Below are 24455 nucleotides of genomic sequence, written 5' to 3'. Positions count from 1 at the left end.
TTTTATTTGAGAAAAATCATATGATATGATCTTACATTAATTTTTTTTAGTACAATAAATATGGGGATATAAAATTGAAAGATTAAGTTGGCATGTAATAAGAAATAATTAGTTATTTGACTTCGCATTAACATTCATGGCAAACATTAATTTTCAATAAAATTGTATTAATTGTACTAAACAAAATTGTATTGTACGACAATGATTTTATGTGGGAGGCCAAGGTGCCCGCGATTTATACTTCAATACTACTCTTTTCCGGTATTAAAAAAAGAAAAGAAAAAATCCATTCACTCCATTATCCATTGATTTTTTTGGTTTTGATCGTTTCATAAAATAAAAATTAATAAAGATCAGTCGATCGGCGAAAAGCTACAAACTTTGGAGTTGAAATGGATGACAATTCTTGTAAATGTATATAAATGAGAAAAGGTGCAAATAATCACACATTATAACAAAAGTAATTTTGGGGTAGTGCTGGCTTGAGTAATCTGCAACCATATTCTATAATGATACCTTCAGATTCAGTTACGGAGTAGAAAGTAGACGAAGATATGGTGGGAAATGGGAAATCCCTCGTTTTACCCTGTACCTGTAGACGCGACAGGGAAATTGAGATTGAGTAATCGAACCAATTACTTCTTTTGGTGGGTGTACTTTTTGAGGGCGACTGTGCGAGGAAAAGAACAATCACAGATTATGTTAGATGACAAAAAAGAGACCCATCACCCATTGATCGCAATCTCTTTAGCAATAACTTCATTTTCTTCCTCACAGATCTAAATGAAGCTTTCAGTGCTAAAATCGAAGGGAGAAACCATCGTCAGCTTTCGTAGATCATGTGAAGCACCCCAAATGGGCATTTCCCCTCAAGAGTCAAGAACCAGAAGCCACCCACCTCAGAAGCACAAGGATTCGGTGAAGCCCTTTCCCTTAACTTTTAATGCAAACTAACCCATATTATATTTCTGTTGTATCACTATTTCGTCACATTATTTTATCATTAGCTGTGATTGGTATTCGACTAAAAAGATGCCCAACCTTTAGGTTTGGCGTTTAGCCCACATCCCCTTCAGAACGTTGAAATATAAAGCCTGGCCGGCCATTTCTAAGGCCGACCCATTACTTGCAACTTGGTTTTCCTAGTTGTTAGAGTGGCAGAAAGTCCAAGATAGGAATAGGAAAGTCTGGTGGTTCAGCTAAAAATTCTTGACGTCAGGTGGCAATTGCTTCAGAGGCCATCTCCACTTCATTTTCTTGCATTATTGATGAGATGTCTTGAATTTGAGGTGGGTTCTATCTGCTTTCATCTTCTTGCTGGATTCCTTCAGAATTTTTTGTCAATGGTTTTTATCAAAAGGGATTTGTAAATGTGAGCATTAAGATCACTTAAATTCTTGTGGGTACACTGTAGCAAATACAAGGGCATTGCTTGTTTAAAATTCTTGTGGGTACACTGTAGCAAATACAAGGGCATTGCTTGTTTACTTTTCCTGTTATTGTTTGGAAAATTATGGTGTTGTGGAAAAGGGCAAGGGCATTCCCTGGAAAATCATGTGAATACTATATTATTAGAAGCAATAATATTCTGGTCAAACGTATGATTTCTTTATTTGTCAATTTTGACCTCTATGCCTTTTGAGTCTGTTCTCTGCTTTTTTAACTAATTGTTTTGTTAATCCTCTTTACATCCCAGCTGAAAATTATCTTTAATCAGTGCTCCTGTTTAATCATAAATGTCTCTCTCAATTTCTTGATAGCGTGAATGATGAAACCATATCCCACTCAGTTTTTTTTCCAAGTTACATTTGAAATTTCTCTATCTCCTTTACAACTGTATGCCAAAGTTTTTACTCCTTTTGAGATCTCCAACACCACAGGCTTATGATGTAGTTTAATTCTTCTTGTTCTAATCTTTCTAAGTTTGAATTTCTTATCTTTTCTTTTTTCTTTTCAGTCGGTATAATTTGTTGAGCTGGTGAAAGACGGTATCAATTGCCCAAGCAATGGATGTTAGATTCTCCTTGCTTCTCTTCGTAGTTTCTCTACCTGCTATTTTGGCTCAAGACATAGAACGTGCTAGAATTATAATCAATGCTAATGCGAAAGTTTCAGAAACTGACTACAATTTCATCTGTGCTACCCTGGATTGGTGGCCTCATGATAAGTGTGATTACAACCAATGTCCATGGGGGTACTCATCCGTCATCAATTTGGTAAGGATTGTCTAAGCAAATTTCCTTCCTTTAATGAATTTATTTGTTGGATTTTTGGTAAATGGCATATCCTTCCTTTTTTTTTTTTTTTTTTTTTGCAGAACCTATCTCATCCTCTTCTTTCCAAGGCAATTCAAGGTTTGTGTCTGATCTTTCAATTGGACACTGTTGGTTACTTCTTTTTTCAAATAATATTAACTTTCACATTCTTTTTGAAATAGCCTTCCACAATTTAAGGATAAGAATTGGTGGCTCTTTGCAAGACCAAGTATTATATGATGTCGAAAGCTTGAAATTCCCTTGCCATCCATTTCAAAAGATAAGCTCAGGGTTATTTGGTTTTTCAAAGGGATGTTTACACATGAATAGGTGGGATGAGCTAAACTATTTATTCTCCAAGACAGGGTAAGGTTTGTTCATTTTGCATCCCTATAATCTTTACCAGTTTTCTTATGTATATTTCTATAAAGAAAATTGTTATCTTTTCTGAATTATATTTTAGGGAAATTTTGATTAATTCAGTTCGCTAAAAAATCACTCTTCTATCCATAATCTGGATCGGACTTCATAGAACTTCCTATACTGAAAGTGAAACTATAATGAGCTAGGGAGAGAATAGAAATATGAGTTTTATTATATGGTTTTGCACCTTACCATTCTCTAATATTTTATAATTTCAGAGCCATTGTAACATTTGGCCTGAATGCACTTTATGGGAGGCACAAGATCGGTAGAATTCAGTGGGGAGGAAATTGGGACTACAGTAACGCTCGTGATTTTATGAAGTATACCATTTCAAAGGGATATGTGATGGATTCGTGGGAATTTGGTATGTACAATAAACTGTCTGCACTGTTTTTATCAACTTCGTTACTCTGAGCTAAGTTAACAACATCTTGCCACTGCAGGTAATGAATTGAGTGGAAGTGGTGTCGGTGCAAGTGTTGCTGCTGACCAGTACGGGAAAGACTTGATCCAACTTAAGAACATCATTGACGAGTTGTACCAAGATTCCAACTCAAAACCATCTCTTGTAGCACCTGGAGGATTTTATGAGCAGGATTGGTATGCAAAACTTCTTCAGGTTTCAGGATCAAATGTAGTCAATATCGTCACCCATCATATGTATAACTTGGGTCCAGGTGTGCTAATACGGTATCAACTTCTAGTTTTACTTCCTCTATTTTCACACATCCTATGATAAACGGCCAGCTTATTTGAAATTGAATTTGGAAGGATGGATGACATAGTGATAAATTTTTAGAATATTCACCTTGTTTGTGTTGCCGGTGGGAAAGTTACTGAGCTGTAATTAAGTTTAGAATCCTGCTTACATATCCTCTCTGAACTCATGAAACTTAGCTACTGCCAATATGAGGAGGAAGGTTTAGGCCTGTCCTTGTTGTCTAGATTACTCTAATAATTGTAAGCTTATTTTTCTATCAACAAATGAACTAGTGGAGGGCATCTTGAAAATCCTTGATGAATATATGTAGGCTCCATTTTCAAGTACTCCTTTTGACCTTTTATAGGGGGCTAAACACTTGCCAGTGCTATTTTAATATCTTCTAAAATTTTTACATTTACATCTTATTCTCTGCACTCTAGGTGTTGATCCCAATCTAGTGAGTAAGATATTGAATCCTAATTACTTGAGCAAAGCATCAGAAACATTCAGCAAACTTGATCAAACCATCCAAACATATGGTCCATGGGCTTCAGCGTGGGTAGGCGAATCAGGTGGGGCCTACAACAGCGGTGGTCATCATGTATCTAACACATTCGTCAACAGTTTTTGGTAATTTTTTGTGAAACTCAACTAGTTTTTACGACCTGAGTTTCATTAATCATTTGCCTGAAGAATAAGAGTCTCAAAGTTATGTTTGTTTCTTGTGCTTGATATATCGTTTACGCTTAGGTACTTGGATCAGTTGGGTATGGCATCCAAGTACAGAACAAAGGTCTACTGCAGACAATCATTAATTGGTGGAAATTATGGTCTCCTAAACACTGGCACATTTGTGCCGAATCCAGATTTTTACAGGCAAGAACATATAAATATTGGAATTCTCTCTTTTGTCTTGGGAAGTGGTGGAGGGATTCTGTCGAAATTATTTTCTTTGTTTTTCACTTTCAGCCTCATCAAATTCTGAAACGTCTGTTTTCCTGAACAGTGCACTTCTATGGCATCGGCTTATGGGAACGGGTGTTCTTGCTGTCGAGAGCGATGCATCTTCCTTTTTGCGCTCTTATGCTCATTGCTCGAAAGGAAGAGTAAGACTTTGCAACTTTTGCTATGGTTTCCAGTAATTTGAATTAGAACTGGAAACAAAAAGTGGGAATTTGTGCACTAGTTGAAGTCTTGTGAGCTCATATCTCCAGAGACATACCTGAGTTCTCGAACGTATAATTGGTCTAACCCGTGGACAGCATGGCTTGTTCAGTTTCAACAATCCTTTCAAAATCATTGTAGATACCCAACATTCTGCAACTACATACTATCCTAAAGAATTCAAGCTTGTAGTCGATCGTCTTTAAGTATGCATTATTTTGCGAAAAATATGAAGAAGCATCCTCATCCCACCTAGAGCTGTCTCTGGATAGATAAACTTACTGTCTGTAGCTTTTGCCAAGCTGTTTTTTGCCAAGCTGTTTTTTGCACCATGATTGTTCCTTTAATTAAAGTTGTGCTATGGTTGAGTGCTCACTGCTCAGTTAGAGAGATTGATGCATCTTAGAGAAGATTTTGTATCCATTTCAGCTTTCGATTTAAGTCGTTTTGCTCCATGTCGACTTGTTGCAGGCTGGCATAACTGCACTGTTTATCAATTTAAGCAACCAGACACGTTTCATAGTAGGCGTTCGGAACAGCTTAACTATCCAAGTGAAGAAAATCCGTGGAGGAAGCTCTTTCATGGAAGGCATCAAGAAAACAGTAAGTTGGGTTGGAAACAAAGCATCAGATTTGTCCATATCAAGAGAGGAATATCACTTGACTCCAAAAGATGGCTACCTTCAAAGCCAAACCATGGTTCTAAATGGGGTTCCATTAGAGCTAACTGAAGATGGAGAAATTCCACAACTAAACCCTGTCTTTAATAATGTCAATTCTCCAATTCTTATAGCTCCATTGTCCATTGCATTCATAGTGTTCCCAAATTTTGAAGCTCCAACCTGCCAATGATCTGTTTTCAAACAGCAGTAAAGGCTTCATTTCTCTTTTATTTGTTGCACAGTTTTCAAGTTTGTATTATCAAGTTTTAAGTTGATGCATGATATATGCCAATGTAAATGCCTCTTTATTTGCTATGGGAAAAAAGGGCGACTTCGGTTTGGTCGGTTGATGCAGAGCTCAAAATATTTTTAGTTTTCGATAGACCAAAATCAAATAGTCCACTTTCAGTGTACAAAACCAAAATCAACCGACCAATGTTTACCTCTAACTAAACTAAATTAAAATGGTCACTCTTTAGAAAGTAAAATAAGTACAATGATTTAAATTAATTAAAGTTATCATTAAAGTTGAAAATAAACGAGGAAAACAAATACTTTAAAATATATAATGGACCAAAATAATATTTTTTTTACCTGATAATTAATTTACACAGCAGCTCTACGAGAAGGGTTTTGCTCTGCCTCTGCAGATTTGATAATTGATATTTATAGTAAACCAAAACCCACACCGAAGAAATTTTCCACCATACCCAACAAAACCAAAAATTTCGGCGTTTTTCATCCTTTTGTTGATTTCTTCTCTATTCGTCGTATCTTCCGGCGGAGATGGCAACCCCGTCGAGGTCTGAAATCCTCTCGCTGTTCCGTTCTCTACTGCGCACGGCGCGTCAATTCTCCGATTACAACATCAGAGAATACACCAAACGCCGCGCCATTGATGCCTTCCGAGAAAATCGGAGTCTTTCCGATCCTTCATCGATCTCTTCCGCCTACGCCGGCGGCAAAGCTCAGCTCGAGGTTGCGAAGAGGCAGGCCCTTGTTTACTCTCTTTACGCCCCCAAGGTCAAGAGTATCATGGATGTTAAGCTCTGATTTCCATTTTTTTCCGTCTCTCATGGTGCTTTCTGGTAGTCTTTCGCATTCTATGAATTTGTAGTTATTTGAGAATTTTTTTTTTGTTGGAATTGAACTGTAAATTAGCACTCTGTTATCGACAATGAGCAAAGTTTTTCCCATCGTATTCTGGAGTTATCTCGCGAGCTTAATTTCTGTAATCTATGTTTAGCAAGTATTCTTAGCAGCACAACCTGTCTCTCTATACCGCAATATGCTTGGCAAAAGGAAAATTAGGGATTTTTGCTTCCAATTTATCAAGTCTGAGTCCTATTATAAATACCAAAGGTAACAGTAACGAGAGGTACACGCGATTTTACGCCTGAGTCCTATTACGATGGATTTATGAATTTTCTTTTCTGGGTTTCCAAATTTTGGTGCTTCTGAAGATCGTCAAATGTGAAATTCCGTTTGATGTCAAAGATTACCAGATAATATTAGAATGAAAGCGAAGAGTGCCAATGGGTGAAGTTCTTAATTTGAGATTGAACACTATCCAATGCTCACAGAACAGGAATTTCTGTAGAATTAGGGGGCGACCCTGTTATTTGATGAAGCGATAATCGTATGTTTTTTAACATCTTAACTCATAAAAAATAGGTTGCTTCGAGTTTCTTGCATCTTCTATCGATCTCTTTGAAGACACTCACGAGTCACGATTCATCCATATTTGACCCATCTCTGGCAACTTATTTGACTTGTTTTTAGCTCATATCAGCTTGAAATCGGATACGGAAAATACTTATTTGCAAAAACTTTTTACTTCAGTTTGACAGAAGAGCTTGCAACCAGTTGTTACTAAAGATTGCATTGCGCATCCTTGTTCATTTCATGTTCATCAGGACTAAGATCTTTGAAAGACCATGTGTTCGAAAATGCACTGTTCTAATTGCATTGTCAAACTAATTGATTGAATGGATTCATTCATATGTGTTCGTTTGTATACTTTGAATTAGTGTAGTTCCTTTGTAGTACTAGCAAGCATTGTCAAACTAATTGATTGAATGGATTCATTCATATGTGTTCGTTTGTATACTTTGAATCAGTGTAGTTTCTTTGTAGTACTAGCAAACAGTGATCCGAATAAAATGTGTCGCCAAGACAAGGGACAGAATATCTATTTATGGCAGCAAAAAGAGTACAAAACCATGAAAATGGATACAAAAAGAGAGGTGAGAGATGCAAATAAGCATCAACGGACCAATTGCAAACGTGAAGGCCTTCAACTCTATCTTCCAAGCAAACGACGACCCCGTCGGTTGGCATCTTGAACTCGGTCATTGAGCACCTCGACGTCAACAGAAGCATGATCCAGAGCATGGTTCTGCCTGTAACGAGCACCAGAGTCACCTCAGTTTCTACTGTACGTCTTGTCTTTTATCTTTTGTCTTTCACTCACAAGAACAGGCACACAACTATTGCTGGAATTTAGAAGAGAATTGAAATAGAACTAACCTGTCAGTTTCACACCCCATGTCAACAGCCATTTCCTTGAGCTCTCCCAAAATATTGCTCATGTCAGATAGTGCATCATCTTGTTTCACCTTTTCTACCTGTTTTATGTACGATTTTGAGAACATGATGAATGATTTAACACAAACTGCATTTTGGACGATAATATGCTACGCGTATGCTACAGATTTGTGCAAGAAGTAAGGAATGACTATAACCAAAAAACTCTGGAAAGAATGAAGAAGACAAAAGAAATAGTTCAAAATGTTTGTTGAGATGTTAATCTTTCTTTTCAAGTAATTACTGACAGAAAATACAAACCTCAACTTTTTGAATTGCATTGGTAGGTTCAGAAAATGCAGCTTTTGTATTTGTCCGTCCCTTATGAGTAAGTCCTAACTTTTCCTTCTGCTCCAAGTGGTTGCCCTTTCTTCTCACTAAATCATCTGCAAAATACCCATAAGCAGATCAGTTTCACAGAATTAAAACAAATACCCATCTAACTCTGAATCTCAAGAGAAGCAGAAATAAAGAAAGAAAGAAACTAACCTGAGGTTATAATAGGTCCGGATATCGGCCGAGTTTTCTTTGGCTTCCAAGTCTTGGAGAACATTCCCCCTAGATTTCCCAGCAGTTTCTCTCCCTGGTATTCATAGAAAAGAAAAAATCACTTCAAAAACAAAGTCATGGGGGATAATTTGACAGCTAAATCATCATACAAATAAAGAAATGATAGAGGTTAGACTTAAACAGGAAAAGTTAAAGTTACAGCCAGTAATTTCTAGACCATGAAACACGGAGATCGAATCCTTGGTGTTTCATCGAGTCCTCCCGAGACACGTGAACGAATTGGAGATTGAACATACCCGACTGAGATCATAATCAATGTCAGCAGCAACCATATGAGTCCTGGTAATTTGCTCACCCTGCTGATGCAAGGTCACCAAAGTTTGGGTAGCATTGTCCCTTATCTCTTCAGCAATCTTTAGACAGCCATTCACTGCTTTTGTGGTCTCCTCAGCCTTATAAACAGCATAATTCTCCAGCTCCTGCACTGATTGGTTTTCTACTCCTCCCGAGTCACGGAAATCGTTCTTGTACTTGTTCCTTTCTGACCAAGTTAACGAACTCGAAGATGAGGGGGCATGTTCATGATCATCACCAAAAGGATTGGAGCTAAAGTTCTGTGTCATTAATGAAGGGTCTGATGAAGTCCTTTGAGAAGAAACCTGGTTTTGCTTAGCTTTAAAATCATCATCAGAATCAAACGGGTTTGGATTTGGGGTAGAACTATGCTTCCCTATCTTAAAATGAGCCTTCCTCGAACCAAACATTTTTCGAGGGCTAGAATGCAAAATCGGCTTTAATGTAAATGGGACAAAGTAATCCTACGGATTAAAAGTTTTTCCTGGAAAAACAAGACAGCGAGATCAAAAATCAGAACCCAATTCTAGATGTGATAAGATTTAGGATGTAATAAAAGAACAGTTGATGGCACGATCAAAAACTAAAGGGGACAACAAGATAATTTACAAAATCATGAAAAGGCGGTGAAGAAGGAAGTTGATGATCAAAACCCAGATACAAAAATCCAAGAAAAGAAAACTCGAGTACCTTGACTATTCCACAGACGAAGAGAACCGAAGCAATTTCACTAACCCGAACTCAGGAAACTGCAAAAATCAGAACCCAATTCTAGATTTTAAAGGGCGCAATAGAGAGCGATGGGTTGGCACTAAATAAACGACTTGGGCAACGAGAAAATAAATTAAGAAACCGCGTTTGAGAAAATTCTTGAAAGAGGAAACTAGCACGAAGAAGTGGAACAATGAAGACGCTATCAAAAAATCTTACCCCTTTAACCGCTCGATTGACCTTTTGTCTTCCTTTAGATGGACTTATGCAATCTGCTTCCTGCGTCTTGCGAGCTCCAGATGTAAAAATCTTCTGCAGCGATTAAAATGGAAGTCAAAGTTCTAGTGCATAAATTGGTCAAAAATTTATAAACTAAGAAAACAGTTCTTTTGGCGTAGCTCCTTTTCTTTGAAAAATACTTTTCATCGCAAAGAAAGGTTAAAAAAATCAGCAAATAGTGTGGATGGATTAGGTCAAAAATTAGATTGCAATGCATAATCTCGGTGCGGAAATCGACTTTGATTGCCTTTGAAACACAATTGCTTCACTTCAAATGCTCGGAAGGTTCCACAGTTGCAGTTTCCCAAACCAACAGCTGTGAGAAATTTTGAAATGTCTGCTCCCTTTTTGTGTCCCTTCCAACAGAAATACGATACGATCAATATAAAAATCTTTAAAAAAAATGATAAAATTTGTACGGACAGCCGTATGATTGGGCAAAATATGCACGTCGTTTTTTTTACTATTACTTGTACAAAGTTTTTTTTAACCGTAGAAAAGTATATTTTAAATTAAAGAAACCTCGTTTTCATATACATTAAATTAATGACTAGCGTCATTAAATTTCCCTAGATAATATTAATTGGACACTAAAATTTGTTGGTTGGGGAAGATGAGTTCATACTTATTACTATTTTAAAAGTCGAGTTCATATTTATTACTATTTCAAAAGTCGGTGGTTTGTTTTCTATTCCTACCATTGTTAAACTAAAAAATATAATTATTATATCATATTCCTACAATTGTTGAATTAGGTTAAAACATGATGCACCCAATATGTTTTGTAACCGAATTATTGTTATCAAAGCCTGGTTAGATAGTAATTCTATTATTAACTTTTAAATTTTTGATAATAAATTTGTCTTTTAATGTTTTTTTAATTATTTTCAAAAGCTAAGTTCATGAAAACTCTTTAAATAAATAAACTTTGAATTCAACAGTTGAGGGCATTTTGTATGTTGGCATCAAACTTTTATAAAGTAAATATCCATTCACTTCATTCTGCTTCATCAAATTTTTACAACTCTCACAAGACTTGAGAGTCAGACTCACCGCCAGTTTTCCTTTCTCCACACTGAGTTGATTTTGAAGAACAAGATGAGTAGAGAATAGAGATAGATGTGTGGGTACATGGAAATGAGTGCATACAAAACTTCCCATATTAAAAATGAACAAACTTAGCACCTGGATCCAGATACATGTATATATACATCCAAAAAAGGAAAAAAGAAAAAGGAAAAAAAAAAAAAAAAAAACTGTGCAAAGGAAATCTACTTTAGAATCCTGATTACAGCAACAATGAACAACCACCTATAGCACAAATCCACTAATGGAATCTAATCTACTATCTTTCTGTATCATCTTCTACAGATGCATGTGTGCTTCCTCCGAAAGAAGCTAAATTAGCTGAATTCTGAGTAGTCGGTACAAAATTGGGGATCCAAATACAGCATCTGGGAAAAACCAAGAGGGTTTTGCAGTAAAATTCAGCAGTCATGTTCCAGAGGTTCTCACAAAGTAAGCTACTTCATTGGAATTGATGAGCATGAGGAAGAAGATGAGAGAGAGGTAGGTCAAAAGAATGGTTTCCACAAATGAGTATAATTGATCTATTCTTAACCAGTACTAATATGTCTGGAAACCCAATTGATGACGTTATTTAAAGAACAAAGTGCAAAGATACAATATCTCTTCATTTTATCCTATTCCCAGAAATACTGGCATGATAACATAAACCGGTAGCAGAACCAACTCAGTTGTCATGATTATACCCAATATAGAAGGAATGGAAGCAATGCAAACCTCTGATTGACATTCTTCCTCGAGCAGCTTTTGATTCATGCTCCAACCACTATATTTCGTGCATATGCCGTCTTGCAACAGCAAATGATTTACTTTGTTCTTTTGAAACCTAAAAAAGAAGCTATTAATAGAAAAATATATAGATATGATGCTTTGAATGGGATATAAGAACTCCACATCCAGGCATAATACCTGTGCCTCCAACTGTGCAATTCTCTGTAAAGATGCCTGTTCAATGCAAGCCCGGCGCTTGCGCTCTTCTTCAAGCAAACCAGTAATTTGGTACCTTAGCTCAGCCATTTCTTGAGCAAGATCCTCTGCTTCGTCTTTTGCTTTCAACTTCTCATCTCTTAACTCCTCCTGTCAACAACTAGAATGTTAAAACATGGAGGCTTCAAACAAATATAATCCTATTGCCTAGAAAAAAGAACTAACCGACTGGAACAATTGGATTCTAAAAACCACTTAAAATGAAGGAAACCAATTGGAGTCTCAATGAGTATCTTGCGTTAGTCTGTTGAATATCAGAGACAACTGCGCTGCTATATGCATCATACCTTGAGTTGCTTTACAAGAAGTTCATAATCATGTATCTCCTGTGCCATTGCATCCATCTTCACTTTTGAATTTGCATCCGCAGATAGTGCAACTTCTAATTTTGGAAGAAGATGGCCCAAGACTTCTCCACAGCTGTTACATAAAATATAATGTGTAAATGATCAATGATCAACGATGACCCAAGAACTTGCATCTTCACTTTTGAATTTGCGGTTCAAAATTGTACCAATGGACTCTTTAGGACTAGATATGTAATATGATTGTAATCCAGCTTTTGTTCTTCACTGGTGGAAAGTTTCATTGGTTAGAACTTAGAAGGAAAGCAGGTACGAAGCAAACAAAAATATGATGCCATTGCCACTGACAGAAAGTAACTTCATCAGGACACTATAACAACTCGAAATAACTTGCAGTCAACAAATAAAATCCGAACCCTGTATTAACTATTAAAATCTGATAAGACCAAACTTTGAAAAGGAAACTTCACAGTAACCATAGAAATTTGTTTGATTAAAAAAAACGAAAAGAAAAGCCATAGAAATTTGTGATGAAAAAAGCCTTATGGAGCAACAAATATGGTGCATAGTGATGTTCTAACACACTTCCCAAAGTAATGAAAATCCAGAGGCAAAGACCAAGGATTTTTAAATTTATATCACAAAAGTACCTAGTGTCAAGAAATGATGTTAACTCGCTGTCTCGGTCATTTGAGGAAAACATAGTATTTTGTGACCTCTCCTTGTCTTCAATCAATTCATCTACCCTTCGAAAAAATGTGGAGGCATTTCTTGTTGACATATCCAGCTCTCTCCTGAGTTCCTCATTTTCTTTCTCCAGAGACTCGATAGTTTTCTCTGCATTCTGAAGCTCCCCAATCAATCTACTCATTTTATCAGTTAAATGAAAAGCTTCTTCCTGAACTTTCTTCTTAGTTTCTAAGTAACGCTGTTCCATGGCCACCATATCCAATTTCATACTCTCGATTTCACATTGAGACTCCAATGTCATGGACGAGATGGACTCTTCGAGTTTTTCTATATTGGAATTTGATTCTTGTAGCTCCTTTTCCTTGCCATCTAATTTCTGCATCAAGAAGAGGCACTCTGATTGCATACGCTTCACCTCTTCCTCTAACCTGCCAGCCTTTTCTTGCAAACGCTCCATGTGAACTAATTTAAATTCTAGGTTTTCAACGTGGTCTACAAGGCAGTTCAATTCTGTGTTCCTTGTACATAGTTGATCCTGCAGGTAATCTGTGATGAATGTCGTGTTGGGCTAAGTTAAAAAAGAACTCGCAAGAATATCATGTCAGAAATGGAAGATAGCATGATGCCACAGACATCAAGACCATGCCAGAAATTCAACAATCACCATTTTCTTATAATCATTAATGTTTCTAAAATGCAATAATATTCCTTAAATGAACTCTCAATCCAAATGATCATTTAGGCTAGAAAAGACTATCCACGTTAAGAAATGACTTCAAAATTAAGAGAAAAGTAGGAGTCTTCGAAAGAAAATCTTGACCACTAATCTATAAAAAAAAACAAATAATTTGATAATTTAATAATATTGCTAAAGTTTCAGGGATATTAGAAGAAATGTTCAAAACGGGGTGAGAAGGGATGAGTGCTAAACCCCCAAAGCCTAGGAGCTTACAAGAAAAAACAACTCTTCAAATTGACTTTAAACAAAAAAGCAGGGTAGCTACAGAAGTCTACAGTAAACACCATCTAATAACCACAAAATATATGTTTTTCCTCAGATCTTCCCCATACCAAACACAGAAAGTTCTGTTAGTCTTTGCTGCTCACAATGTCCAGAGTACAGATAGCACAAAATCACACAAATAATCTTTCTGCGCATTATAATAATGATAATAATAAATCACTTCCTTAACTCCAAGTCTTAAGCATTTGTCTGCATATAATTGGTTAAAAAGGTGATTTAAGTGCTAAATAGGATCAAGATTTCATAGTGACTGTTTACTGTATCAAAATTAAGGGAACGTAATCTTTCGGATAACTTCCGCCTTCCGCAGAAAAAAGTCGCATGTGTCTTTCAATTCTATATCCATTTAAACATAACCTATTGAGCTTTCATAAATTATGTTATTGTCTCTATGTCTTCAGCTGATGTTAAATGTTAATAAAAGTCCGTTTTAATAAGCTCATTGATAAGATAGACTTATCAATTTAGCCTATAAATGATTATAAAAGGTTCCTCAAATGTTCTTTCACAGTTTATAAGAGTCCAAATTAGAAGTGCTCTCGAACATGCTACATTACAGACAACTTCCTGTACCTATTTCCTGTGAGCAGTTTGTCAACTCCTTCTCCAAGTTTTCAATGCGTAGCTTGTCTTCCTTGCGTGCTTCTGATAAAGAGTTTACATGTAGTTCCAGCCGCTGCGTCAGACAAAGTAAAAAATCATAAAGTTCATCTGGATGATAATGAAAACATCTACATTATGTATCAAGTGCTCATTTTAGATAAATTGACTAAGCACACAAAAGGACTATGAAGTGACAATCTAAAACAGTCTTGATTTACTAAAGTCATCCAAGGAGCTGCTGAGGAGCTGAACAAACATCAAGCATATAAAAGATTATTTGTCACATTCTGCACAGTAGGGGGGGAAGAAAACGTTCGGGATAAACCTTACCCTTATCAGTTCAAAGCTTTGAGGTCGTGAATCTTTTAGTGTGTCCTTTTCTTTCTTTAGCTGCATAAGTGAAAATGATAACAATTGAAGAAACAGATTAAATAAGATAGAAAAGGTCCTAAGCCATCAAAATTCTCCAAACATACAAGACACGTATAATACTTGAGAATAACGAAACCTAGTAGCCAGCACGCAAGGAGATGAAACTAGTTAATGACCATTACTCGAACACTAATCTCTTCGCTTAAAAAAAAATTACTTTATGTCCAAGCTTGAGCCAATATTACTTAGCAACGATGTTACGTCAGGAAAAAATCATGAATTGGACGTGAAATTATACGGGTCGCAGAAAGGATATTTCCTCGAACTGGAAGCAATCACTTCCGGTCATTATGATTCCTAATCTCCCGTCAAAAGAGAAACATTCAGCAAAAAGACAGAAATTATACCTGCCGACATCTTGACTCAATCTCTAGAAGTTCCTCTAAATCAGAAGAACTATAGCTATTGCTCCTGCGGCTCATGGTGTAAGAGAATCCTAAAGAAATGCACAGGGCAGGGCGAGTACCTGGATATCTAAAACTATCAGAAGACATCAAAGAAAATCGAACGACAGCAAAAGAATAAAGGAAAAAGACAACAAAGTTTTCATTCCTAAATGGGAATCAACAGTGTCAATTTCAATTTTCAGAAAAAGGTCAGCAGCAGGGGAAAAAGATGAATTATACTTCCATCAATTTCCTGCTAACAGACGTTAGAGGTCCAATTAAAGATGAAGGGTTCAGTCAATTCATCGCAACAAGCCAAAAAAACCTTTAACAAATTTCTAGAAATTTTAACCAAGTAATCCATACGCAAAGAATATTGAACATTGAACATTGAACAATACTTTGCTTTTATCTACCGGAAGCTTAACATACCTTCGCGAAAGCGAACTTTATCCTCGCAAGGGTCACCTGAGAAAAACAAAAAATTTTGTAATTTCGGATCGATTATGAGAGAAACGGCTTGCAAAATGTAAAAGGAAGAGAATTTGAAACCTCGAAAACAATTCAACCACAGTCAAAAAAAATTGATTTGATTTCCAATTCCAATCATGGTCGGGTCCATTGTCCGCCAAAAATGGCGGAGATTTCAAGCTGGCATGACGGTGGAATTGAATTGAACTGATTTGGGCCGGTTCAGAAGCCCAAACACACGATAACTTTTTTTTTTTAATTAAAAATTGGACAATTATTTATTTTAAATAAATAAAATGTTTCTTCTCCCACTTTTTTACAACGGTCTCTTCTACTCTCAAAATTTTAATAGTGGTGAGCAGGAAAGTGTTTTTTTCCTCTTTTTTTAATTTCGAGTTATTATTAAAAGTTTGCATTATATGGTATTTGCTATATGCCTAGTTTAATATCCGAATATCCCTCTAATATTTAGAGACATTATTATATAAGCTTGAAAATGTGTCATGTAGGAGTGAAAAGTTCATTTAGGTTTTACAAAAAGGAAAAATAAAAATTGAATGTATATGTTTATTGCACACAAGAAATTATCTAAAATGTTTTTATTTATTAGTCTAAAAAATGTTATAGTGGCTTAAGAAAACTAATACCATAGAATAGAAAGTCACCAGATTGTTGGAGAAAATAATGTTATGCATTATACATTCTTATAACTCTTTAATTTCTTGAAGGTTCAAGAAACTAATTCATTCACTCCACCTCCCAACTCATCTAATTCAACTGCTTTCGTAATGCTTATATCAATTGAAAAAGATTAAAATTGTTTCAATCAAATTAAGTGATTTTTTTTATTATTCATAATAGGTAGAAAAATGTAATAGTTTCTTTAATTCGAATTCCTTTTATTTATGAAATTTGAATTGCCTTTAAAAAGATATCATATTGACCTTAGGTTTTTTTCAATATAAATAAAGGGTAAAGACGTATGCTACAAGATTATATGTTTTACTATGCTTTATGCAAAGTATATGTAGTTAGCACAACCGTTTTAACATCGTAAATACAAAAGAAGAAGATTCAAAATTCAAAATTCAAACTTTACCATGGTTCAACTTAAAATAAATAGTTATTATTATATCTCCAAATAAAGTCATACAATTTAATGCTTGGGTCATGTTGGCAAAATTTTACAAAACAAAACTTGCTATTTTTTCCTTAATTATTTGATAAACCCATTTTAAATGCAAAAAATAATAATAAATTCATATAACCAAACCATGCCACTTGATTGACCCCAATACATAGTGGGTTGGCTCCATTTGTCCTACCCATATAGAATAGTTTATTTGAATTTGAATTCATAATAACACCATTAAGTGTAGTTAATTGATTAAGGTAAAACATCAGTCTACAACCAAACAATCTAACCAATATCAATATCAACATACAATCTAACCAATATCAACATCAACATCAACATCAACGTCTTCATTTCCGTCCTCATTCGCATTCAACCAAAATTACATTTAAAAGTTCAACTGTCTAACACATATCAACTACAAAAAGATCATTTAGAGACATATCAACGACCAAAAAATCATTAAAAAAACATACTTCCCATAAGTACCTAATTACATGCAGAGTTACTTAATCAAAAAATATATATATGCATCCAACACCCAATGACGGACAATGTGTAACCCTATTGGAAGTACTTAAATTAATGCGGCAAAAAAGTTAATTAAACATCTTAGGTTCTAAAGATTTGAAAAGAAACTTTAAAATCTAGGTTGTTGCTCAATTAATAGCTTTTATTGAATATGACCTATTAAATTATTGGACTAAATTTTCTTAATTTTCCTACTTATTAATACCTAGACTTTCATATTTATTTCATAAACATAAATTTTAGTCGTTCACCTTCATAAAAAATAGTTTGGATCATTGTTATGTTAGTTAGACTATTGTTAGATAGAATTTTGACCGACAACTAAAATAAACTTTTGTGCAAAATTTATCACTTAAAAATAAAAAGATTAAAATAAAACTAGGACCGAAATAATATTGAACTCTAAGCTAGTTTTAGTATATAAAAACATGACACTATACAGCCCAAAATGTACAAAAAGTTAAAAGTTGTATCATATGATATAAATTCTTATATTAATCATTGAGAAAATTTCAAAAGGAAAAGAAGAGAGAGAGAGAGAATTCATAATTCATCAAGTGTCGTACTAAATAGTTATATAGCAAGTTCAAGAAAAAGAAGGAAAAATGAAGACATGAAATTTCTGCATTTTAAAGATTTCCAGATCCAAACGTAGATGAAAAGATTGAAAGTTTGAATCAACAAGTTCTTGAATTAAAAAAGAAAAAAAAAATCCCGTTCTTCCCCTTTCAAAGTTTGCAAATTCATGTTCCAATGATAAAATTTGAGTTTCTCAGAAATTATAACAAAACATCATATTGATTCAAAGGTATTATCAATTCGATTCTGAAACCCGTAAAGAATCAATGAATCGTAACGAAAGGTAAGGCTGTACTGTACAATGTCCGAAGCCGCAAGCGATGAAGGACTCAAAGTCAGATCAAACCTACCAATGCCTGCTCGTGCTGATGGCTGCCGCCGGCGCCGACCCACCAGGGCTTGAGGGAACCCAAATGGCTGTTGCCCTCTTCTTCGATTGGCGCCGGAAGATTCAGATCCAGGTAGTCCCTTATTTCTGCCTGTGGTTCCGGTTTCTGAATCGCCGTCGTTTGTGGGAATTTTTTTCTGGACTCTGACCCACCGATCAAGTGGGACCTCTTATGGCCGCCCAAAGCTTGGCCTGAACTAAAAATTTTGGAGCAAATTGAGCATTGGTGATGCTTTCTGTTCTTTTTCTCATACCCCATGTCTGATTCTTGCTGATTTTCCATCTCTAAGACTGTGATTGTGGGATTACTTTCAAAAGTTGGGTCGTTAGAAATCTCTGTTTCGATGCTATTTTCACTGCTTTCTGTCTTTGAGACCAAGCATCCTTTGGTCTTCTTGTGGCTGGCTCTATGCCCACCAAGTGCCTGATATGAGTGAAAGATTTTGTGGCAAGAATTACACTGGAATTTGCTTCTCTTTTCTCTGATTTTGTATGCTTCTGAGTTCAGATAATGGGGTGGTGATCTTCTGTAGGAGTTTGACCTCAGTTCCTGATTGGAAAGCTCATGAAACTTTCTCTGATCTGTACTGAACTTGCTGGAAATGAACTGAGGTTGATTGAACTCTGTTCGGTTGTTGGAACTTGACCCAAATCTGTCAATTTGCTGAGACTTCTCATCGTTCTTGCTCACCTTGATAACAGAAGCACTGAATTCTGAGTTTGACCCTTCAAATTTGAGATACGCAGAATCCATCTCGCTGAGCTCCATTTTTCTGCTGTGAAATTCTCTCAGTTTCACCATCTTACCACTTATGCATACAGTTGGAATAGCTTCAACAGCTTTGGAGAAGTGAATTTTTGGAACCAGAGATGGAACTTGCTTTGGCATAGAGTCGTTGTCAGATGACTCAGTGGTTGAATAAAACCCACCCACATCTCTAGAAAGCATCATTAAACACAAAGCAACCTCTTCTTGTTCTTGATCATTCTGATCAGAAACAGATGAAGAAGCAGCAGCACCAAATGAAAAGGAAGATGAAGTATCAGCAGCCATGTACCTTGTTTGTCTTCTAGATCTCTTCCCTCGATTTGCAGCTGCAATTTCACTGTCTGATTGGCTATCCAACTCCAAATTACTAGACACTCTCTCAGTTTCTGTCGAGTGACATTTCATGTGGCCAAACAGGGCCTTCCAAGACTGAAAGCTTCTACCACATTCTCTGCAAAATCTGTCCTCGGCACTAAAATCAGCAAGCCTGCAAGTCTTTTTGGGGTTCTTCCTAAGACTATAACCATCAGAAAATCCATCTCCCAGAAAATTGTCCATGCCAGAGTTGCTTCCAGCTTTTTTCAAATTCATCTTCCTCAGATTTTCACCAGTTTCAGCTTGATTGTTTATCAAATGGGACCTCATATGACCTCCCAAAGATCTCCCGCAGGGGAAGCTCCTGTTGCATAACTTGCAGAAGTGTTTCAATACTCGATCAGCCTCCATGGACAAGAAAACTAGAATTCAAGGAAGAAGCAGTAGAGAGATCTAAAATCCAGCCAACCAAAGCTCAGAAATGGAAATAATTGAAAAGAAACAAGAAGACCCAGATCAAATAATTAAAGTGGGGAGCTCAAATTTAGTGAGTAAAGTGATAAACTCCACCAGAGCAGAGCAAGCTTGATGTTTTCTTTTCTTTTATGTTTTTCCTTTTTTTGATCTGATGACAGAAAACCCATCTCAGATTTGATGAATTCTAGTCATGGAGAAAGAACAGGATCTGATGCACAAAAGGTGGAAAAGGAAAGCTTGGTTAATGTAGTTCTACTACCTTTTTCTCTCACCACTACCTTCTCTTGGGCAGTTGAAAGTTTTAAGGGAGGCAAATAAAAAGAAAAGGGAAAAAAGGCAAATTGTTAGGAGTTTGCGGAGGTGCTACTTTATTGCTAATGATGGAGCTGAACAAAGCATGGAGGAAAAATTAAGAGGGGAGCAAGAGAAGACTCTCCCTTGTTTGTTCTGTGTGTGGTGTGGACTATGTTGGGAGGAGAAATCCATGCATGAAAGCAAACTCATAAAGAGAGAGAGAAATGGGTAAATAAGAAGAAAGCAAAGCAAGGAGCACGTGCACCAACTGAAGTGACCCACAAATCCAATGGCCCAAGATTTGTCCTGCTTACTGCTCACTATCCCTATGGTTCAGGAACCTCCTAAACTAACTGTCTTCCTAACAATTCCTTCCTTTGTCTTCCTCTAAAGGAACTGCATCTCTCTCTCTCTCTGTGGGCCTGTTGTTCATCATTTGGACTTATCTCTCCCCTTTTCTTTATTATTTACCATCCAAAGTGACAGGTTTCAAATGGAGCAGTTCAAAATTGGTTGAGGGTACACCGTTCAACCAACATGATTATATGGCATAGTTTAAGATCATAAATTTAAGTCCTTTATACGTCTTATGTGACACATACTCCAGTTGTATATACCAAACTTTTGAACCACTTTACGTCTTATGTTCAAATTCATTAGTGCATGGGAAAAAAGTGTAACAAGTGTAGAATGATAGAAATTGGAAGGGCATGGAGTTGAATTAATATTTACTTGATGTGAACCACCTTTTTTTTCTCTGTGGGCTGAATGAATAGTCAATGTTGCTTTGGAAACTTGAAACCACAATATCGCAAGATTGAACATGGAAAGCACCCTGCCTTTTGGGATGCAGATCTTCTCTCTTGAATATATAAATACTTTTTCTTTGCATAAATCGTAATTTCCACTTGTTAAAAAATTGTTTTAGAAGTTTCTAAAACAACTTTTCTTTTTTAACTCATGCTCCTATTAGGTTAGTAATTTTTTTTCCTAATAGTTTAACAACTCCTCATTGGTGAACAGTAACTTATGAATCATATCAAAAATTTCTATTTAAAAAATAATTCTTGAAAATAAGTCTACAGTAAAAAGCCAAAAATAGTATATGGTAATTAGATAATTTTTAGTGCTACTCTCGTGCGAAAAATTCTCTAAACTCGAAAGAACTTAAAGGACATTATACTTGTACAGTTTTAAGTCTTTTAATTTTGATTTCATCCCAAATATTTCATATCGAAAGTCCAAACATCTGAAAAACCATAGCTTTTTTTCATGGTCAAATCGTAGATCTCTCTCTTCTCTCTCTCTAGAAAAAGCCGGCTTTTGTTAAAGAGGTGGCCGGCTTGCTTGGCATTGGATACTAAACTTCATTAGTCAGTAATTAATAATGTCAGTGTCTTACTAGCTGCAAACAACCAAGCATTTGGCTTAAACACAAAGAATAATACTCAGAACATTTCTAGTACCACATGATTATTAATACTTATTACATTCATTGTTTGTCTTCTCACCATCGTAATAAAAATAACGTGGAGTCCACCAACATTCAAAAATTATTTATTTTTGATAAAATTCTAATGTAAATAAAGGAAGTATGGTACTGCCATAGTACTAGATCTTTTCTTGAATAATACTTATCCCTAACAAAAATTTCTAATGGTACGCAAATATTTACTTCCTCCCTTCATAATCTTACATATCATTAAGTGATAATTATTTTTTTTTTTCATGGGGCAAAGTTCACGCACACCAAACAGTATGGGCTCTTATTAACCTATTCATTTTTATTAGTTTTTTCGACTACATTTAATAGATAAGTGAATCCCATTAAAATTTTTTGCTCGTAAGAATCTACCACATCATAAAATCATGATAGGAGTAATTTTTTTTAAGTACGACGTAAAGAAGTGGAGGTTTGAACACGATTTTTTAGTCGACGATGCATGTTATAATCAGACTACTAGTGTAGGCAAGTGTTTTTTCCCCTCTTTTACCCTTTTGCTGCCACTTGACTTTGATTCTAGGCTGTTACTTGTCTCTTTATATCAGCTCAGCCCCTCCTTCAATTCCCCTTGTTTTGATCTTCGACCCTTGTAACAAGTGGGAGATAAATGGATCCATCCAACTTAAAAATAAAATAAAAGTTACAAGAAACAGCATATGGGTTGCTTTGAAAAACAGTGTATAAATATTTATTCCAAAGGGAGAATTGCATCCACATCTCCAGGTATTATTTTTGCAGCCAAACTGTGATGATCAAATCATTCATCTTTTCTTCTCTCTCTTACCTTCTCTTTATTCCATCATTGGAGAGAGACAACAAAAGGAGAAATGGGGTTTCACTGATATTTTCTGAAAACACCATAACTTGTACTACTGGAAACAAAGATGGAGATGGATCAAGTCTTGGCTTTTGTTTTGTGGGTCACATCACATCTCAACAAGGTCAAGAAACTGTTGCTTTTGGAGGGTTGGCTTTGGAGTAAAGAAAATTTGGGTTTCAAAAGTTTATGCTCCTCAAAATAATTTCACTATATTCTATGCTATACCATACTCCTTCAAAGGAAAGATTGGCAATTCTTCCCTCCTTGTCTTTATATTATAATGAACATCAATAATATAGACTCGGATAAGATGCTCTCCTTTGGCTTTATGCTTTCCCAACCCATTTCACCTCTTATTTTGCTCCACAATATTTTAAAGCCCGATCGCACACCGGTTAACAAATAAAACGAGAATAGCTGGAGAGATCCCATGAAGTCGATCCATCTACGTTGTCTTTATCGTCCCAAAGTAAGGGTTTCAAAATCTAATAAATTAGGCCTCTTATGCATTTTGTAGAGTGAGCAAACTAGTGCTATCTCACTTTATGAAGTGCTTGAAGAAGATAATAAACTGATGGGAAAATTGTATAACAAGAACAAATTGGTAGGCCCCAAGTTCTTGGGATAAACAATAATGTGGATTTATTTTTGAAGATTAGAGCATCTTAATCCACCATTAGATAGCCTTTGGTTATTTCTTGCTGTTTGGCTAACAAAGCCAGAGGGCACTGTATAGAAGAAGACACCTTATCCAAAGGAATATGGGTCGATCAATGCAAAAGTTTGATTACTACAAAACAGAATAGCTAACCTGCTTACTATAAATTAAGTCATAATCAAGGACCCAAAACAATTAAATTAATAAGTAAATGAATGATGAAAATTTTGTTTGCTAATTGTTATTCAAACCCTTCAGTGGCCAATGCCTTGACAATACAATATATAACATTTAAAACTTATCCAAATAGAAAGTAATCACCTAGATTTCTCCTTAAAAGAAAATATTAGCTTCATCATAGAACTTAAAAACAATGTTACAAACAAAAGCACTTTCTAGCTTTTTTGGATTCACTACTTCGCTAGTGATTCAAAATAGAGAGAAGAAAAATAGCATATCCAAGTTAAAGACTTGACTTGGGAGAGGACTTAAATAGAATCTAACAAGATGAATATCAACGTAGCCGCATATTTTGTATAAAAGTCTATCTATTTCAAGTATTTGCTGCATGAAAATGACGTAAACATTCGATTCACTCATATAATTTACAAACGTATACATCTACCGTGCACGTATTCTATATGTACATACCACAAATCTTTAGAATCTAAGATACCTTCAATTGTGGCCATATGAAGTCCCATGGAATTGGTAAGCCTAAAAGTTCAGAGTTAGGCCAAAAGAAGGATTCCAAAAGATTTTTAAAATGTCATGTGGAAGGTGACATGACACCAAAATGAGCAAGGAACCAAAGCCAAAGCCAAAATGTGTATGCATTGGCTTGAGAATATTCTAAGACTAAATAACATAGTTATCCACATCTCACAGTGAAACAGAAAACAAGTGACTTTTTCCATTAGAATCTTAATTTAATCTACAGACAAATCAAAGCCTAACAGTACAAAGCAGTTAGCTGTTAAAGGACAGATCTACTATTTATAAGTAATGTGTCTCCTACCTTGAACCATGATTGTGGAATCTCAAGTAGCTTCCAATGAAATTGCATTTCAACAATGTAATTAATGAATGAATATTTAGCACTATGTAGGCAGAACGTGAATCCCCTTTCCACTTGGAAAGTGAGCCAAAACACTAAATTAGTGGCTAAACATAATCAGGCAGGTGAAACATCATTGAAATTTTACTGCTCTCACCACTATCAAAAAGAAAACTCATTACCTTTACTTCTATATATTTGATTGGACAGACCAGATTTGTTTGGAGATAAAAGCACCCAGAGACTGTAATAGATTTAGAGGCACTGTTCCAAGTTTTAAGTACAAATGTAAAG

General features: G+C 35.6%; 5 protein-coding genes across 12 annotated transcripts; 2 read left to right on the top strand and 3 right to left on the bottom strand.

The window, feature by feature from the left end:
* The first annotated feature begins 492 nt into the window (after positions 1 to 492).
* Positions 493 to 5558, top strand: LOC111008890 (heparanase-like protein 1). 4 transcript variants are annotated; one of them, XM_088121554.1, is made up of 11 exons: positions 494 to 918; positions 1048 to 1289; positions 1958 to 2216; positions 2318 to 2354; positions 2438 to 2621; positions 2897 to 3045; positions 3125 to 3358; positions 3825 to 4014; positions 4135 to 4260; positions 4391 to 4490; positions 5020 to 5558. In XM_088121554.1, exons 3-11 carry the CDS (start codon positions 2007 to 2009, stop codon positions 5398 to 5400), a joined length of 1611 nt encoding a protein of 536 aa, XP_087977680.1. In that variant the 5' UTR covers positions 494 to 918; positions 1048 to 1289; positions 1958 to 2006; the 3' UTR covers positions 5401 to 5558. The 4 variants fall into 4 exon arrangements, with proteins under 4 accessions (XP_087977682.1, XP_087977680.1, XP_087977681.1 ...); XM_088121556.1 differs by lacking the exon at positions 1048 to 1289 and having other exon boundaries at positions 493 to 918; XM_088121555.1 differs by lacking the exons at positions 494 to 918; positions 1048 to 1289 and adding an exon at positions 1353 to 1372.
* A 279-nt stretch (positions 5559 to 5837) lies between these two features.
* LOC111008892 (LYR family of Fe/S cluster biogenesis protein) lies at positions 5838 to 6422 on the top strand. The gene has a single exon (XM_022281760.2). It carries the CDS (start codon positions 5997 to 5999, stop codon positions 6261 to 6263), a length of 267 nt encoding a protein of 88 aa, XP_022137452.1. The 5' UTR covers positions 5838 to 5996; the 3' UTR covers positions 6264 to 6422.
* A 937-nt stretch (positions 6423 to 7359) lies between these two features.
* SNAP33 (soluble N-ethylmaleimide-sensitive factor adaptor protein 33) lies at positions 7360 to 9934 on the bottom strand. Its single transcript, XM_088121558.1, has 7 exons — positions 9591 to 9934; positions 9351 to 9409; positions 8603 to 9144; positions 8286 to 8379; positions 8058 to 8182; positions 7740 to 7837; positions 7360 to 7612 (listed from the first exon to the last, which is right to left on the bottom strand). Exons 3-7 carry the CDS (start codon positions 9068 to 9070, stop codon positions 7513 to 7515), a joined length of 885 nt encoding a protein of 294 aa, XP_087977684.1. The 5' UTR covers positions 9071 to 9144; positions 9351 to 9409; positions 9591 to 9934; the 3' UTR covers positions 7360 to 7512.
* An 844-nt stretch (positions 9935 to 10778) lies between these two features.
* LOC111008911 (myosin heavy chain-like protein) lies at positions 10779 to 15824 on the bottom strand. Of its 5 annotated transcripts, XM_022281787.2 has the most exons (9): positions 15716 to 15824; positions 15596 to 15631; positions 15125 to 15243; positions 14676 to 14735; positions 14316 to 14418; positions 12679 to 13264; positions 12011 to 12143; positions 11646 to 11813; positions 10779 to 11562 (listed from the first exon to the last, which is right to left on the bottom strand). In XM_022281787.2, exons 3-9 carry the CDS (start codon positions 15197 to 15199, stop codon positions 11503 to 11505), a joined length of 1185 nt encoding a protein of 394 aa, XP_022137479.1. In that variant the 5' UTR covers positions 15200 to 15243; positions 15596 to 15631; positions 15716 to 15824; the 3' UTR covers positions 10779 to 11502. The 5 variants fall into 5 exon arrangements, with proteins under 5 accessions (XP_022137479.1, XP_022137478.1, XP_022137476.1 ...); XM_022281786.2 differs by having other exon boundaries at positions 15596 to 15721; XM_022281784.2 differs by lacking the exons at positions 15596 to 15631; positions 15716 to 15824 and having other exon boundaries at positions 10779 to 11173; positions 11454 to 11562; positions 15125 to 15461.
* Positions 15825 to 17820: 1996 nt separating this feature from the next.
* On the bottom strand, positions 17821 to 20010 carry LOC111008652 (uncharacterized). Its single transcript, XM_022281401.2, has one exon. It carries the CDS (start codon positions 19760 to 19762, stop codon positions 18215 to 18217), a length of 1548 nt encoding a protein of 515 aa, XP_022137093.1. The 5' UTR covers positions 19763 to 20010; the 3' UTR covers positions 17821 to 18214.
* Positions 20011 to 24455: the final 4445 nt, after the last annotated feature.

Source organism: Momordica charantia (genome assembly GCF_013281855.1).
Source record: "Momordica charantia cultivar OHB3-1 chromosome 3 unlocalized genomic scaffold, Mcharantia_2.0 BLBB01000003.1, whole genome shotgun sequence".
NCBI classification, from domain to species: Eukaryota; Viridiplantae; Streptophyta; class Magnoliopsida; order Cucurbitales; family Cucurbitaceae; genus Momordica; species Momordica charantia.
Note: the sequence above shows the minus strand (reverse complement) of the source record. Positions and strands in the feature narration are given on the sequence as shown.